We start from the raw sequence: 13,826 nt of genomic DNA on the forward strand, positions 1-13,826 counted from the left end.
GGGGCATTTGCCCAGGTTCGCCTGGTGAACCAATTATGCCCATACTTGGACCGAGATGCCCTACACACAGTCACTCATGCACTAGTCACCTCCCGGATTGACTACTGCAATGCTCTCTACCTGGGGCTGCCCGTGAAGACCACCCGGAGGCTTCAGCTGGCACAGAATGCGGCCGCACAGGTTGTTGTGGGAGGGACCCGATACTCCCATATTACACCACTCCTGCGCGGCTTGCATTGGTTGCTGGTTGCCCTACGGGTGAGGTTCAAGGTGCTGGTGTTAACCTATAAAGCCCTTCATGGCTTAGGCCCAGGTTATTTGTCGGACCACCTGCAACCAGCATCAACTTCCCATCGCCCGGTGCGCTCTCACAGAGAGGGCCTACTCAGGCTGCCGTCGGCTAGATAATGTCGGCTGGTGACTCCCAGGGGTAGAGCCTTCTCTGTGAGCACCCCCATCCTTTGGAATCAACTTCCTTGGGGCTCCGGTTGGCCCCTGACCTTCGCACCTTCCGCCGTAAATTAAAAACCTGGCTATTTATGTCCCCTGGCCTGGACTGATGGGGTAGTATATTTTAATTTTAAAAAAAAAATTCTTGATTTTTATGTATATTCGTTGTTTTTAACAGTCGCTTGGTCGACTGTCGTTGTGAGCCGCCCTGAGTCCTTGGAGATAGGGCGGCATACAAATTTTTATTAAATAAATAAATAAATAGATAAATAGATAGATAAATAAATAAATAAATAAATAAATAAATAAATAAATAATCTGGATTGCCTGTTTAAATTTAATTTTCAAAGCCTTTTAAATAAAAAACAGTGGCTAACTATGGCTAAAAGTGATTAATAGCAATATGGATAAAACAGTAAACTAGAATTAAAGTAAACTCCGGAAATAGAAGGGGATTTTTGTAAATTATGCAAGTGCGTACTTCTCAGCATGTGCCACAACTCAATGATGTTGGATTTACATAGTGTGTTTACTGTCACAAACAAATGCCCTGATTTACAACACATGCTTTTTCAAAAGGATGAACCTATATCTCCTCAGTAATAGCAATAACACTTAGACTTATATACTGCTTCATAGTGCTTAACAGCCCTCTCTAAGTGGTTTACAGAGTCAGCATATTTTCCCCAACAATCTGGATCCTCATTTTACCGACCTCGGAAGGATGGAAGGCTGAGTCAACCTTGAGCAGGTGAGAATCAAATTCCTGGAGTGAACAATGAGTTAGCCTGCAGTACTGCATTCTAACCACTGCACTGCCATGGCTCTTAGGGTCAGATGTTTAAAAGCTTTAAGAGAAAATGACAATGCTTCTGTTACAGCACTCTGGCTTCCAAAATCTGAATGTGAAACATATATAATTATTACTGAATCTGAATAAACATTTATATTCTATTCAACAGTGTTATCAGTGGCTTACTGCTGCATGGCAATAATTCTTAAAACAATGTCTGATACGTTTCCATTTGACTGTTAATGATGAAGGAAAACAATGTGGTAATCAATAGGGTGGAAAAAAGTAGACACTGCTGACAACCTGGAACAGTTCAAGTAACAAATTTGAAAGGATGTATTACTGTTTTAAATTCTCCAAACAGCCTCTAGAATACAATTGACTACTGAAAAGTGACTTAGTTCCCAATTGCCTTTCAACATTCTTTTACATTTACATGATGATAAATTATACTTACCAACTGCAGACTTTTCAGGAACATTGGCTATATAAATATCCTTCGTAAATTTGGGCTCATTGTCATTGATATCATGGATTTTAATGATAAATTCCGATTCTGGTTCCACCTGTCTTCCAGTATTTCGATCTATAGCCTTGGCACGTAACACATACAGAGACCTTTCTTCTCTGTCCAGCCTTTTTGCTGCATGAATATCTCCGGTGTTTTCATCTATAACGAATACGCTGCCAGCTCCATCTCCCGTTAATATGTATTTTAAATTTCCATCTCCTTTATCTTGGTCAGTGTGTAGCTTTAAGAAAATAAAAAGAAAGAGACAGAGAGAGTGAGTGTGAGAGAGCACATTTTATAAATAGATGCATTGTTATTAAAGAGAATCTATTTCAGCAGATATGAATAGGACTCCACAAAACTTTTGTGTAATTGAGGTCAGCAGTGGTTATCATCTCTTTCATTGATGGAGAAATAAAGAGACAAAACTTAAGATTTTGGTCACACAAAGAAAATACTTTAGCAAATGGATAAAGGACAAAGAACGTATAGAAGGTAAGATTACTGCAGTAAAACTAAAGTGAGATGGAAAATGGAAAATAGTTTCTTTCCCAGGTTGACTTGTAACCAACAGAGTTTTTAAACAGAAAACCATCCTGTTGATAGCAATTAATAACCTTTCTACTGTTTAAGTATATTGTCAATAGCTATATTGTTTTTCCGAATCATTATGTGTGTGAAGGTATTTCTTTTTAAATGAGGTGAAGTGTTTCTTTTTAAATAAGTAATGAAGAAAAGAAAATATAACAATAAAAAACTTGCCTACTTAAAATCAAATGCAGAAAATCCAGTCCAGAATCCTGCTAAAAAAAAACTGAAATATAACACAGTGCAAGTTACCTTTTGAAAACCTCAAATGTAAAGGTCCCTTGGATATGGAGAACTAATGAATAATAGTAATGAGATGAGATTTATAACAATGGTCAAAATAGCCAAGGTTTCGGGAACAATCTGACAATCCAAACTCCCCTCCTTTTGTATGTGATAATGTGTGCACAAAAGAGTTGTGGTAAAAAAAAAAAAAAAGGAGTATAATTCATATTTTAATATAAAAATTTTGAAAATGGATACCCTGTTTTCCCCAAAATAATAAGCCCAATCGGGCTTTTGAGTGCATGGCAATAAGGCCGAGCGCTTATTTCAGGGTTCAAAAAAATATAAGTCAAGGTCTTATTTTCGAGGAAACATGGTATAAAAATGAAACCATAACTTTTGGTGCTTATCAGCCTTATCCCGAAGGACTGTGGCAGACTTCTGTCGGACTCTTTACAAACTATTTGTGACTCATTACGGGCTGTGAATGAACATAATTCACAGCCGTTGAAATAAAAAGAGGTTTTTTGAGACTAATCATCTGCTTTTTACTGTCTCAGGAAGCCTAGGTCAGAAAAATAAGCTGACACTTATCTGTTGTACATTTATTTGATGCACTTGGTAGTTGTATATTTACTGTCAGAGACAGAGTATTCTGAGTTTATACTTTAATGTATTTCATTATTTTGCCTCACATAAAGGGATTGTTTTTGTTAAAAGAATATATGAAGAAATAGGCATTATTAGATTGAAAAATATATTTCATCTGAAACCTTGAGATTCTCTATTCCCTTGCAAATTTCTGTCACAGCTGCTGTCTAAGAGCTACGAAAGGGGGAAAAAAACCATCTGCAATATTTGATATTTCAGCTAAAACTATCCTGAAATTTTCCCTCAGTTGTTTCCTCAGTTGTTTTCTTCCCTGAAAAAGAATATTTTGTTTTTCTACCATATTCTCAGAGTCCCAAGGGTTAATTTTAATTCCTCTTAATGCTGTTCTGGAGCTTATTTTATTGTTGGAAGCAGTAGAGGGAGCTAATGCAGAATCTGTTGCTCTCTGTTGCTCAATTTTTCATTATTCTGAAGTCTGTGCAGCTGCTTGAAATTCCTAATTGTACAAAAAATCCTTATGATGTTTTCTTCTAATGTTTAAGTTTAATGTTTAAGTAAATCGTAGGACATAAGGAAGGCAGCAAGCCAGTGGAGAGATGATTGTATACTGTAATACAGGCCATTTAATGAATGTCAATCAAACTCTGTCCTTCTTATCAGATGAAATTTGATTGAATGGGCCAGTCTGAGAATTTCTGCTCTGGGTAGCAGGTTGGGTTAAAAGACCACCAAGGTCCCCCCCAACCCTAAAATTTCACTTTATATTAATTCCTATTTAATATAGAAATATATTAGGAACATATAAGAGCCTTGGTAGTACAGTGGTCTAAAGCACCCTGTTATTAAGACCAGCTGCCTGCAATTACTGCAGGTTCGAATCTCGCCAGGCTCCAGGTTGACTCAGCCTTCCATCCTTTCTAAGGTAGGTAAATTGAGGACCCAGTTGTGGGGGCAATAAGCTGACTTTGTATAAATATACAAAAGGATGAAGGCTATTGCTTAGCACATTGTAAGCCGCCCTGAGTCTCCGGAGAAGGGCAGCATATAAATCAAATTTAAAAAAAATAAAATAAAAAATATCTAGATGATTGGGGTCATCTATCAACACAGGGTTTACTATAATCAGTTTGCTGATGATATACATCTTTACATCTCTACCTCAGTCTAAATAGACTGCAAAATATATTTTGTTGGATTCATCCAAGTGAGGAGGACATTACTTCTCCTTTGCACTATCAAAATGTGGGGCTCAAACTAGACAGCAATGCTTGAGCTGACACAAGTTTAAAAAAATACTGTTCTCAGTGTGAAGCAGAACTGTCCACTGCAAATACAACTTCTTCCCATATTTTCCTGCTTCACATTGAAAGTATGTCAGCTCAAGCATTGCTGTCTAGTTTGAGGCCCACTGAGGCCACTAATGCCGTTCAAAAATGGTTTGCAGCCCATACTAACAATTATGTACTCTGACACAGTAAATGTGTCCATAATCCAAAATAAGGCTAAGCAAGAAATCATAACAGAAAATGTTTGAACTTGCATTGTGACAATCTGCAATTTTCATGATTTTCTGTTATTCATTCTCTCTCTCTCTCTCTCTCTCTCTCTCTCTCTCTCTCTCTCTCTCTCTCTCTCTCTCTCTCTCTCTCACACACACACACACACACACACACACACACACAGAGAGAGAGAGAGGGGGGGGAGGTGGGTGGGGGTGTTGCCAAACAAATCTTTCTTAGCTGATAGCATCTCCAGAAACAAAACACATAGTAAAATTCCCCATAAGAAAAGGGGGATTCTGCTCTGCTGGCAAGAAAGGAGGGAAAACTGTAAACATAAAGGAAAGGCAGACAAACAAACATGAATTGTAGACAGCACTGATTGCTGATGGCTTTTCATTAGTTCCAGGAGAGGTCAGGGAAAGACTTTTGAAGTCATTATGAGTGGAAGGTCCAAAGAACCCACTAATGGAATATCCAATACAAATGACTACTGTGAAAGCCACAAAAGAAGAGGAAGTCCATATACTGTCAGCCAGAAAAAGAGACTAACAGCCCACCAGAGAATGCCAGTCAACATAATTAACCCCTTTATTTACTCCCCTCATAGAGAAAATCTATCTATAGGCTGTCTAAGATTCAATAATCACTTGGTGGCACATAATCAACCAACCAATCAATCAATCACTTATTTGCAAATAGGAAGTAAGAAGGGAAATTAGAATAGAAATACCTCCATTTACTCCATGCTCTGGCTACACATGTATTCAGTGGGGGAATTATCTCACTTTAGAACCAGAAAAGTTTTATGGTAACATACTTTTTTCTCAAAGATGAGTGAATATTATTTTAACAGCCAAGGGGAAAAGCTTCAAGCAATTCTTCACCATGATGAAGCAGACATTCATGCCTCTGGAAGGTTAAGCACCACATCAAAATGGATTTCAGCAGAACTGCAAACCTAGTCTGCAGCCAAACTCTTGCTTTGCTAACAGGAAGAGGAGGGATTGTTCTACTCATGCAATGATTAAGGTACAACTGTTTTTGATCTACATTCTTTTCTAATTCCTTTATGGTTATCCTCCTTCAATAGCCTCTGTAAGTTAATTTTTAAAGCTATGCCTACAAGTAGAGCTGATTTCAAGTTTTGAGTTTAGCACTCTCTGTCTATCAAAGAGAATACTAGTTGTGTCTTCACAAGCTTTCCTGTCTCTCTTCCTTTACTTGAAACAAAATTATTTGTTTGTCATTGTGCTTTCCTCCTTCCCTTCCTCCTTTCAGGACCAGCTGACTTCACAAAGACTATGGGTAACTTCAGTAGTAGGTTCCACTTACCTTCGCTACCAGTTCGGAACCGGTTGTTTCACTTGTATGTGGTGCTTCTGCGCATGCGCAGAGTATCCATGATGACATCCGGGCAGGTAGGCAGAGCCTCCCGCCACCACCACTACCGGTTTGCCCAAACTGGGGTGAACCGGTAGAAACCCATCACTGGGTAGCTTACAAAATATCAAATGTATAATTAAAATACTATTAAAAATACTATTAAAAACATACTATAAAAAACCGTGACTACCCAGAGAAAACAACAACATTCAAAAAACATAACTAGGTGTCAATCGGTTTCCAGAATCTTTGCAGGGTAAAAACCATATCTATCTTAGAGGGACTGCTATTTCAGAAGGTTGCAATAAAGGGAAAGAGATTTAAATACAAAATATGCTGCACTGATTTTGGTTCCAGAGATTTTCCAGAGTACTGACTTTATTCTAGCTTCAAATTAAGTGGCATCTCCTTTTAAACACTCTTCTCAAACTATATTTTTCCAGTTACTGTTTCGCTTTCTCCCACTGCTACAGTGGTCACTTACAAACATTACAGATAATCCTCAATTTACAACCATAACTGAGCCCCAAAATTATGGCTGTAAGTCAATGAAAGTCAGTAACTTTATTTTCTACCACCTGTCTTACAAGAAAGTCACCAGACTGCTTCCCTTCCCCTGGGAAGGTGCACCTGTGCAAGAATTCCAAGCTATGCACTGACTTGACCCCTCCTTTCAGCTTGGTTATCAGTTGCCCAGAATCATGGTCACATGACTGTGGGATATTGCAAACAGCCATAAAGGTGAGCTGGTTACTAAGTGTCCAAAACACGATCACAGGACTGCAGGGCTATGTGGGTGGCCACTATCACTTCAAAATCATATTGTAAGTAGCTTTGGGGGGAGGAGGTGTCTGTTGTGGCTTCAAACAGTTGCTAAGCAGTAAGTTCTAAGCTGAGGAATGCCTGCATTGCATTTCTTCTCCAGTTATATCCAGCTGATCAAAGACACTTAATTGTATATTTTATCACCACTGCTATTTGGTCATCAGAGCTTAGTTACTGTATATTTCTCCATAGACATGCTTGACCTAAAGAAACCACTTCCTATGCATTAAAAGAAAGGTTGAATTTAACATTATCCACCTAGCATGGAAGAACAGTGTCAATATAATTAACATACAGATAATGCCAAAGGAACTTCTAAAATCCCACCCCCCGGGCTTCTTTGTTCTTTCTTTTGTATAAATGTAAACTTTGGGAATTGTTTCATCTCTAATTCATTAAAGAAACTGACATAAAACAGAATGTATTTGTTCGCCATTGAGGCCTTTGAACTATGGTGCTGGAGAAGACTCCTGTGACTCCTGTGAGTCCCTTGGACTGCAAGGTGATCAAACCAGTCAGTCCTAGAGGAGATCAATCCTGACTGCTCTTTAGAAGGCCAGATCCTGAAGATGAAACCTAAATACTCTGGCCATTTAATGAGAAGGAAGGACTCACTGGAGAAGAGCCTAATGCTGGGAAAGATTGAGGGCAAAAGAAGAAGGGGACGACAGAGAATGAGGTAGCTGGATGGAGTCACTGAAATAGTAGGTGTGAGCTTAAATGGACTCCAGAGGATGGTAGAGGACAGAAGGCCGGGAGGAACATTGCCCATGGGGTTGCGATGGGTCGGACATGACTTCGCCACCACCACCACCACCACCAACAACAACAACAACAACAACAACAACGTAGCATCACTATTTAGGGCACAAAAACAAAAGAACAGAATTGCTTCCATAATCATGGAGCACAGTACATTGGTACAATGGAAATTAGTCAGTGAATAATATCAATCAGCCAATCTAATATAAAGGTTATCTAATGCTCGAACTTATCATGTAGAAAAAATGAAGGCTGGTGAATTTTATGATTAAGTTCAATGTGAAAGCAACAAAACATATAAGCAAGACATGCTGCTTATGACTGAAGAGAGGAATGTGAATGTTTGTAAATATCAATAAGGAAAAATGTAATTTGAATGTATGGCCTAGGACACAACAATGAAAGCGGAAAATTACTTATTCATTTCTGCCAGTTGACAGTCTTCGTTGCTAAAAGTCTTCAAACAACCAAAATGACTATATTACTAGGTTTTCTCCAAAACATTGTCCATAAGCATGCATTTTGGCCCCCAAATGGGATTTAATGTGCCTGTTAATAGGAAAAATAAAACACCAATGATTTGAAGCAATTCAGTACAGTGAAATTTCAACTAAGCAATAACAGGATTCCAACAGGTAGTTCAAAGAGAAACTCCTGCTTGACTGTTGAAATTGACATTGGATCATATTTTTGACACAAGCATTGTACTTCTACATGAAATATTTTTGTTTTCTTTAAGAAAATATCATTTTTGAACCATACTTTTTCATCTTTGCATGGACCTGATAGGAAAAAGGCAAAGCATGATCATGTTTAGCATGGGCTAAATGAGGGAATACAGGCAGTCCTCAACTTATACCCACTTGCTTAGTACTGGTTGAAGTTATGATGGATCTCCCAGGTGGTATTTATGACATTCCGATGGCCATCACTCCCATGGTCACATGGTCGCATGTCAAGCACTTGGCAATTGGCCTGCATTTACAGTCTTTTAGAGCATCCCACAGTCATGTGATTGCATTTATGATTATGATTTTTCTGAAAATGCACATTTGCTTTCAGTTTTCAGTAAAACATGACCTTAACGAAAGCATTGGATCACTAAATGATTGTCACAAAAATGATCATAAAGTTGGATCCATTATGTTTGGTGACCTGCTTCATGTCCATCACAATGTGGTCCATTATAGTCCATTATATTATGATTGTAAGTCAAGGACGACATATATCCAAATATTATGAAGAAACTGAACCTCTGTGAAGTGTTTTTTTTTCCCTTAGTATTTTTATTAATCTTAGTATTGTCTGTTAGACATTTATATAACATTTTGGGGGGAAAAGCAAGGACATATGTTTAAATATGTCTGATTTTGAACAATTATGTGTCTATTTCTTATAATGGTAATGGGCACTTGACTCTTTTTCTCCCATGGAAGACTGGAATACCTTGAATGAGTGAGAACTGATTAAGATCAAATGCACTGATGTTTTAAAGGCATTAGCTTTATTATTTTTAAAATAATATATTTTTAAAATACATTTACATACAATACTATGTCAGTACAGGAAAGGTCTTCTAACGAATTTGCAATATAAAAAAAAATTAAATAGTAATAAGCCACACTTCAGGCTGAGATATTAAATCAGCTTTTGAATTAGCCTAATGGGACACAATTCAAAATATGAGGATTAATCAAACTGTGTACTGCTCTCTCCAGTGCTATTGTTAACAAAAGACCTGAATAATATTCCCCTGAATTTTCTCTTCTCTTATTTTAAAAAGGTGTTGCAGTTGACACTGAATGTTTAGCTGCAATTTTTCCAAATTAAAATAATGTCCTTGGAAAATGAAAACCATGTTTAAAAAACCAGGGCTGTAAAGCAGAGAACAACTACTTAATTTTCTGTGTTGGCCTTTCTACTACACTTTGCCTGCATAGATAGCTTTCGAATGAACTTACAGGTACTTTTAAAAACATGATTTATATGAATACTTTGGTACTGAGGTGATGGATTGAATAGTAATATAACTTCTACATGGCAAATTAGAGCTAGTGATTGTTCCACAAAACTGCAATTGCGAGGGTGTGTTTAAATATATCTAGCTGGAATGTTAAAATATTAAAATCCCAGTCAAAATATTTTAGTATTTGAGTCTGCAAAATTAACTACTACTTTTTCTTCATTGGCTGCAAAGAAGCTATGCTTTGGTACATTAGTAATTTAAATCTTGGCAAACAACTCATTAACATATAGTGCTGAATAACAGAAAATCTGTTTCTCTTCCAGGACTTCTGAATTTGTGGGCAGAGGAGAGATGTTCTTTATATGTTCCATAATTTTAAAAAGTTTTAGCTTACAAATTATGCATTATTCCTAAATAGCCAAAATAATATATTTTTACCCTTCAACTATATGAACTAAATTTGAATAAATAAAATAAATTTTGGGTTCTGGTAATGAACACATATGTTTTATATGTGAACTTAAAGAGAAAATAAAACACTGAACTACATTAATTCATAATAGGACACAAGGACTAGTGTTGTATTTCTTTACTAATTTTATTCTAAATCAGCAATACTTTAAGACATATAGCCTCTGTGTCTTTTCCTGGGAATGCACAGAAGCTATAGAAGAAAGTTGTAAGGTTCTAGAAAAGGCACAGATGCATTTAACAAGTTAAAAACCATTATGTTGCTACATGCTCTGAAACACCTTTTGGAGATTGGTTATATTGACCAACGGTGTTGAATCTGAAGCACCACACAGTCCAAAAAAATATGAATTGTATTCTGTTTTTAGGAAGAGACCATACTTGCAAGCTTCACGAATGAAACTTATAGTAAATAGAAAGGTCCAGAAAAAGCAGTACTGCACTGAGCATATATTAATATATGCATATGTATATTGTGGCATATGATTCTAGAAATATTGTGATGTTACTCTAACTGTATATTGATTAACGTGTGTGCATATTAAATATGTTGCTGATGACATTTGTGAATGATTGTCAATGTTCTTTCCTGAAAGAACAGTTCATTGGAATTAATGATCATTCCAGAATAATAAGATGGATTTGTAATGGATGTTGCTCTTGTGTGCGCATATTGGTTTGACACATCTTTATATTTCCATTTGCCCTGCTTCTGGATTTTTCAGAGGCATGTCCTTGAGATCCACAAGATGCACAACAATGAGCAGGTAAAAAGCACCTCTTTTCAAATCACTGAAAACAACTGGCAGCAGCTTCCAAAGCAACAATGTACACAATAAAATGAGCAACTGTTTGATTCAACAAGAGGAGCTTGATCTCTGCTTCCATGTTTTGCAAATCATCCCCTTTAAAGGTTCTGAAACACTTTTATCCAGTATATTCTGCAAGAAATCCCGATCGCAATCTCTGAATCTTTTTTTTCCCTTTTTTTTTTAATTTTTCAAAACACAAAACATAAAATACATCTTTTTAGAGCAGGTGCTTGTTCTGTCATATAATAAGTACAATTATTAAGATTCCCACAATCAATTTTGTTCCCATTTTTATTCAATTACATCTTTTTAAAAAAAAAAAAAAGAAAGAAAAAAGAAAGAAAAAAATCTTATTCTAAACATTTATCATTCAATTATTTCGCCCAACATTCTAGACTATAAACACCATTCTAAATCTCTATCATTTTAACAATCAATATTTCATATACATTTCTCAATTTAAGACCCATTACACCAAATCTATATTTCACCTCTTCTTGATCACAACTAATATCCAAATCTTATCAAAAATTTATTTCCCTTTTCTCTTAGAATTTTTACAAAATCAATCAACATTTCACTCTGTAGTTTATTACTTCCAAAGTATTTTATTTTGATTTAGTTACTCCATAGTTATTCTCTTATACAATTAAAATTATTTTGGCTAATTCATACTTTATATACTGTAACTCCAATCTGATTATTTAACTGGTTCACAGTTATATTATTATTCTCCTGTAAAGTTTCTTCCACTTCCTCCTAATTTTATTTTTTAGCTGGTTCACATCTTGATCTGCTGCTTTCCAGCAAGACTTACCTCCACTCCTGACCTTAAATTATTTTAGCTGGTTCACAGTATGATTTTAACTACACACCAACCTTATCGCCTTTACTCCTCCTATATTTATTTTATAACTGGTTTGCAACTTAAATAGTTGCTTTCCAGCAGTGCTTTCCTCCGCTCCCACCTTTATTTTTAACTGGTTCACAACTATATTTCAATTGTTCCCCAGGTATAGTTTCCTCCACTCCTAACTTTATATTTTTTGGCTAGTTCACAGTTTAGCTTTAGCTGTTACCCAATATATGCTTTCCTCCACTCCTAATCTATATATTAATTGGTTCGCAGCTTCTAGTGCATATTTTCCTACGCTCCTACCCCTATTTTTAACTGGTTCACAATTATATTTCAATTGATCCCCAGATATAGTCTCCTCCACTCCTACCTTTTTATTTTTAACTGGTTCACAGTTCATATAAACTGTTACCCAGTGTATGCTTTCCTCCACTCCTAACTCTGGTCCACAGCGTTGCTTTAACTGTTTTCCAGCTCACGCTTTTCTCCACTCCTAATTCTTTTTTTAATTTTTAACTAATTCCAAGCTTTGTTTCAACTGTTTTCTAATATAATACCTTCCTCCACTCCTACCATATTTATTAACCTGGAGCAAAACTCTACTTTAGCTAATTTCCAAAATCATATTTCACATTACTCCTAGTTTCACATATTTAATTGATTGATAACATTTTGTTTTAATTATTATCTTGCTTGCATTTTCCTCCCTTCCAACTTCTCTTATTCAATTTGTTAGCTTCAAATTACTTCACTATATATTACCCATATTGTTTTTCCATTTATTCTCCTCCATATTTCTAATTTAAAATAAATATATATTTTAACAAATATCTTCCAATGTCTTAAAAAACCTTTTCTTCTAAATTGTTGAATCTATGGAAAATTCAAAGTTTAAGAAAAAGTTAGAGCCTCCAGAGATCGTATTTTTCTTAAATCATTTGTGCTCTTATTTCTTAATCAAATTATTTGTGCATTTATATATATATTAAAACAAGGTGGTGATAGTAATAACAAGGAAAATAATAACAATAGTAATTACAATAAAAAAAATAAGGAAGTAATAGAGACCTCAGTAAAAAGGGAGTTTAAAAATAACAAAAAAAAAGAATTAAACATTATTAGAAAGAAAAAAGAGAAAAAAATAGAGAGGGAAGAAAAAAAAGCAGATGAGAGAAAGAATAAAACAAAGAGAAAAAAGAAAGATAAGAAATAGAAAGAAAGCATGGAGAAGAAAGAAAAGTATCTCTTAACATTAATCATTCACCCAATAACCATTACATTCATTTGGATCAAAATGTGATATTTTGTTAACTTGTTACTTGATTTATTCCATTGTTTTTTTTTTCTCCAATCTGTCCAAATGTATTTCTTTTCCCTTTCATTGTCATCAAAGTTATAGGTTCTGCAAAGTTAGTTCTGGAACTATTCCATATATGGTATCATCATGTCTTCCTTTTGTTGCCACACCTTTCTCTTATAATCACTTTTATTTAGTTCAGTTTCCATTATTCCATTTAATTTCTTCTTTCAAATCTTCCATAAGTCCTCCAATGAACAGATTACGTATCAGAAACCAAGGTCTCTAAGTCTTTTCTCAGTATCAATTCAGTACAAGTAACAAGCAACATAGTTTTTCTTTTCAATTAACAAATAGTCTGGGATTCAGAGCTAGCAGCCATTTTCTCCATCACCATTTGTCTTTTGTCTTTACTTTTAAAACATAGTTGTTTCCTTTTCTCCTTCCTCTCTCCCGGATATAATCCAGTCTCACTCCACAAAATCAGTCTAGCCTCATTTATCCACGGGGGGGGGGGGGAATTGTTTAAAAAATTGTAACTAAGCCATTTCCACACAGTCATAATAAGTGCTTTCTATCAATCAGGTCCTTTGTCTTTTAGCCTCTGTAGTTGTTAGCCGCTATTAAAACAAGGGCTCACTTGTTGCAATCCACATCTGAGGGCAGCTCCCGCCTGGGCAATTGTTAAACTCGCCCAGCATACAAGCTCCCTGTTCTTCTCCGCTTCTCCTCCTCTCCTCCAGCACAACCTTTCTTCCCGGTTGCCACGGTTT

General features: G+C 36.0%; 1 protein-coding gene across 1 annotated transcript in view; it reads right to left on the reverse strand.

The window, feature by feature from the left end:
- The window catches only part of CDH9 (cadherin 9), a 162,279-nt gene that overhangs the window by 84,781 nt on the left and 63,672 nt on the right, over positions 1-13,826 (reverse strand). Inside the window, exon 3 of the mRNA XM_034411935.3 lies at positions 1,701-1,995. Coding sequence (XP_034267826.1) covers positions 1,701-1,995 — 295 coding nt within the window. The remainder of the gene's footprint in view (positions 1-1,700; positions 1,996-13,826) is intronic.

This window comes from Pantherophis guttatus, chromosome 3 (genome assembly GCF_059756535.1).
Source record: "Pantherophis guttatus breed Tessera chromosome 3, ASM5975653v1, whole genome shotgun sequence".
NCBI classification, from domain to species: domain Eukaryota; kingdom Metazoa; phylum Chordata; class Lepidosauria; order Squamata; family Colubridae; genus Pantherophis; species Pantherophis guttatus.